A 5,000-nucleotide genomic window follows, 5' to 3' on the forward strand; every position below is an offset into this window, starting at 1 on the left:
GCCCGACACGGAGGGTGTACATTTAAATCCATAGCTGTCATTTAGATAGGCTGCCTTCTTCCTGATAACACCTCCCCGTTCAGAGGTTCACTGGAGGAAAATAATAACCTTGAGAAAGGTACAAGAGGGTGAAAAGTGTGTGTGTGTGTGTGTGTGTGTGTGTCCGTGCTGCATTAAGTGAGTGTGTGTATGTAAAATTGTGTGTGTGTGTATGTCCGTGCGGACCTGTGAGTTTGTGTGTGTGTGTGTGTGTGTGTGTGTGAGTGAGTGCTGCATTAAAAGCTGTCGTGCTCTGAGAATCTTATCTGGGTTCAGTGGCAATGAGGTCAGATTACAAGCCATTCGTGAACGTTGTGAGTTTCTCTCCTAGGGTGAAATTAAAAGCAAAGGCCCTGGAGGCTTTTAACAGCAGTAGCAGCAGCAGCCGTGTGTGTGTGTGTGTGTGTGTGTGTGTGTGTGTGTGTGTGTGTGTGTGTGTGTGTGTGTGTGGCGCATAGTTGAGTATTAACAGGCCTGAGCCACTCAGCTATAGAATGGCTTTCGTACGATCAGCCAATTAGAACAACACTGTTCCACTCTCCTCTCTCCTCGTCTCTATGCTACAGCGCTCCCCGAAGTCAGACGCTACACCCTGCCCCCCCCCTCCACCCCCCCGTATCCCTGCTCCAACCCTGCCCCCCCCCCCCCACCACCACCCCGTATCCCTGCTCCAACCCTGCCCCCCCCGTATCCCTGCTCCAACCCAGCCCCCCCCCCCCCCAGAGTACTCGCACTTGCCTGCCTAAAAGCTGTAGATGGTCTGGGGACCGTCCCTCCGCCGCCCCCCCCCATCTCTCTCACACACACACACACACGGAGGACCCTGCCTCGTTGGGTTCTGTTCCGTCTCACTTCTTAATGACTTAATTCATCCCCCTCTTTCTTCCAACCCCCTCCTTCTCTTTCTGTGTTTCAGCCGTGTTAGAAGAGTTCTGGCCTGGATTCAGCTGTTCCAGAGCAGGGCGGTTCTGCTGAGACCATCACACTCAAAGACAGGCACCAGGCTACCAGACAGTAGATGCAAGGTGGGATGCTTGGGACTGACCAAAAAAATCAAACGAGATTAAATGGAGAAAAAAAAAACGTTAAGGTTATGGTTAACGTTAGGGTAACGTAAGGTTTAGGGTTAGGGTAAGGTTCATGGTAAGGTTCATGGTTAGGGTTCAGGGTAAGGTTCATGGTTAGAGTTCAGGGTAAGGTTCATGGTTAGAGTTCAGGGTAAGGTTCATGGTTAGAGTTCAGGGTAAGGTTAATGGTTAGGGTTTAGGGTTAGGGTAAAGGGTAAGGTTCATGGTTAGGGTTCAGGGTTCAGGGTAAGGTTCATGGTTAGGGTTCAGGGTAAGGTTCATGGTTAGGGTTCAGGGGTAGGGCCGCCCCAAGGATCCCACTTAACATCTTCCCTTACCAAACAGGCCTTAGCAGCACAAACCAAAAAGGCGGCTCCCCCTAAAAAAACCATCATCATCATCATCACACGAGACACGGATTGGTGTAACTCGTCTTTAAATACTTGATGAATCCCGAGCAGGAATACCCGGCGTTCATTTTCATGCCTGCGTCGGAATCGGCCTGCACCGTTAATCATTGAGCAGTTGGCGTAATTAGACGGGAAGGGGAAGCCAGCCGAGGGGAAGGGGAAGCCAGACGGCGCCATCAACGCTCAGGCCATTTCACCTCCGTCTCTCCCAGTGACTCGTAGCCGTGGAAACCCACTTCCAAGCGGCTGTGCGCCGGAGCCGTGGATCACAGCCGTTGACCTGTGGCAGATGACTGATATATATTTCAGAGTGATTGAGAGCTGTTTCACTGGAGGGAGGAGGAGGGGGGGGGGAGGAGATGGTAGGCTGAATAACCCCTTTCCCTTTGCTCCCGACGTGGATTATGCACGCACCCACACGCTCACACACACACGCGCGCGTGCGCGCGCTTACACACACACGCTCACAGACATACGCTCACATACAAGCGGGCGCGCACACAGACACACGCTCACGCACAGACACACGCTCACGCACACACGCATACACACACACGCTCACAGACACACGCTTACAGACATACACTCACACACATTCTCTCACTCTCACACACACACACATCTCTGTAATGCTTACAGCCAGCATGAACTTGGCATCCTGTACTTTGTCATTCTCCAGCAGCTGAAGGAACAGGTCAGACGCTGGTCGGTACGACGCAAACTGATTGGCCAGCCGCTCCGCCATGGCACTCACTGTAGAGACGAGAAGAGACAGTCAGTCAGTCAGTCAGACAGTCAGACAGACACACACACACACACACACACACACGCAGCAAGGTGGGCCTCACTGACTCAGCAAGGCATGCTCGCTACCCAGGGAGATGTAGAAGAAAGTTAGTCATCTGGCAAAAGAACATTGAATAAAGTTAAAAAAAAACGGTGAAACAAATGAGTTTTTCCTGACCACCTGACCTGAGAGGGGAAAACTCTGGGCCCTTGATAACAGAGCACATACATAGTGTCCTGGTGCTATTCAGCAGGGGAACAGCTGAGGACATGCAGGCTACAGGGGAACAGCTGAGGCCAGGCAGGCTACAGGGGAACAGCTGAGGTCATGCAGGGTACAGCTATGGCTATGCAGGGTATAGGTGAACAGCTGAGGACAGGCAGGGTACGGATGAAGAGCTGAGGACAGGCAGGGTACAGGTGAGGTCATGCAAGGTTACGGGTGAACAGCCGAGGCCAGGCAGGGTACGGGCGAACAGCCGAGGGTCGGGCGTACGGCGCCTTACGTTTATCCAGCGCAGCGTCGTTCTCCTCCTCCAGGAGCTTCCTGAAGACGAAGGACATGCTGGCGGCCTGCCGCGTCCCCTCATTGACCTGGGTGTACACCGCCTCCAGACCCTCCACTGCAGCATCCAGGTCCCCACTGGGGGGGGGAGAGAGGGGGGGGGGGGAAGAGAGAGAGAGAGAGAGAGAGAAAGTTCAGATCCTCTCTCTAAAACCCAGCAAAACAAAGGGCAAAGACAAAGGCATGTCCGATACCGTCTAAATCTACATTACAGACGACATTATTCTCCTAATACAAGAAGAGGGCGGACCCCCTCACCTCACACCTCACACCCCCCCCCCCCCCCCCAGCGGGACAGTGCACTTTATCATGATTTAGCCGACAGCTGATGATTCGTGATGACGCTTTTCGCTAAGTTGTACCTTTCTTTTTTCGTACGACTCTTCAACGTCTACGATGGCCACAACGCGTTTCTATCAGCTGCATTAGCAGCCCTGGCTACCTCTAACGCTAGCGTGAGGCCACGTCGTCCCAGAGTCCTTCGGCGGCGCCCAGACAGACGCGGGGAAACCGAGAGGACAGAGGAACAGAACAGGCGCTCCCTCACGCCCGATTGGGCTTCCCTCACTCCTTCCTTCCCTCCCTCTCTCCCTCCCTCCCTCCCTTCCCTCGCCCGGGCCTGTCACGATGAACTCTGACCCCCGCGGTGGGCCTCTAAGCAGCAGTGACACGTGCGCGGCATGGGCAGCTGAGCCGAGCTGACTGGCTAAGAGGCCAGGCGGAAGGCTCCGGAAGGGAGGCGCCACATTTAGAGGGCCGGCCCGTAAATAATTCAGACTCAACAGTCACAGCAATCACCACGGCTACAGACCTTTAAATATTCATACGGGCTGGTGGCGGAGGAGGAGGAGGAGGGGGAGAGGAGGGAGGGATGGATGGAGGAGAGGGAGGGAGGGGAGGGAGGGAGGTTTAAGTGTTATTAGCTGGCTGGGTTGCCAGGTCGAGTTGTTCAGATTAACTGAGATTTGGAGCGCTGGCCTGTTTGGTAGAGGCAACGTCGGAACAAACATTCTCTGTGTGATCATGTCAGTGTGAAGGCCATGGTGTGAATGTTCAGTAGAGTGTATTCTCAGTAGAGTGTATTCTCAGTAGCGTGTATTCTCAGTAGCGTGTATTCTCAGTCGTGTGTACACTCAGTAGTGTGTGTGTATACTCAGTAGTGTGTGTATACTCAGTAGTGTGTATGTTCAGTAGTGTGTATGTTCAGTAGTGTGTATACTCAGTAGTGTGTATTCTCAATAGTGTGTATGTTCAGTAGTGTGTATACTCAGTAGTGTGTATACTCAGTAGTGTGTATTCTCAATAGTGTGTATGTTCAGTAGTATGTATACTCAGTAGTGTGTATACTCAGTAGTGTGTGTGTTCAGCAGTGTGTACGTTCAGCAGTGTGTACGTTCAGCAGTGTGTACGTTCAGCAGTGTGTACGTTCAGCCGTGTGTATTCCCAAAATAGGTTGGAACCCAACATAATAACAACGTGATTGGATGTCCTTGGAAACTGTCGTTTAGTAGAAGCAGGTGTGATCGTACTGGGCGGGGCCAAAAACCTGGCATCGAAGCGCCTCTCTCCAGGAACAGAAGAGTGAGTGAAGGGTGTGTGTGTGTATGTTGCAGGGTGTGTGTGTGTGTGTGTGTGGTCGTACTTCTTGACGTGTGCCAGGGCCGTGTTGTTGACAAAGATCATGCTGGACAGGTTGAGGGGCGTGCCCAAGCCCTTCATCAGACCCTCCACTTCCTGGATGCCCTGCACGTTGCCTTGGCTACCCAGGGCCTGGACCAATCGGGTGATAGCCATCTGAGAGGGCACCTGGTCTGCCTGAAGCATGGTCTTGAGAGAGGACAGGCTCTCTAGAGGAGGGGGGGAGAGGTTATTACTGTGTGTGTGTGTGTGTGTGTGTGTCTGTCTGTGGTGTGTGTGTGTGTGTGTGTGTGTGTGTGTGTGTGTGCCTGTGGTGTGTGTGTGTGTGCGTGTGTGTATGTACCTACCTGTGACCAGGCCTCTCCTGGCCTCTGTGATGACAAGCAGGCTGCTGGCGATGTCACTCAAATGGAACCCTGGGACGCGAGAGGACGCACTGAGAGAGAGAGAGAGAGAGAGAGAGGGAGGGAGGGAGAGAGAGAGAGAGAGAGAGAG

The 5,000-nt window shown here is 53.1% G+C and overlaps 1 protein-coding gene across 1 annotated transcript in view; it reads right to left on the reverse strand.

Moving 5' to 3' along the window:
• lrpprc (leucine-rich pentatricopeptide repeat containing) overlaps positions 1–5,000 on the reverse strand; it is a gene marked incomplete at its 5' end in the record, with an annotated part of 19,145 nt that overhangs the window by 5,371 nt on the left and 8,774 nt on the right. The window contains 4 exons of the mRNA XM_083671367.1: positions 2,154–2,269; positions 2,809–2,945; positions 4,510–4,714; positions 4,853–4,941. Coding sequence (XP_083527493.1) covers positions 2,154–2,269; positions 2,809–2,945; positions 4,510–4,714; positions 4,853–4,941 — 547 coding nt within the window. The remainder of the gene's footprint in view (positions 1–2,153; positions 2,270–2,808; positions 2,946–4,509; positions 4,715–4,852; positions 4,942–5,000) is intronic.

This window comes from Argentina silus (assembly GCF_951799395.1).
Source record: "Argentina silus genome assembly, chromosome: 6".
Classification (NCBI taxonomy): Eukaryota; Metazoa; Chordata; class Actinopteri; order Argentiniformes; family Argentinidae; genus Argentina; species Argentina silus.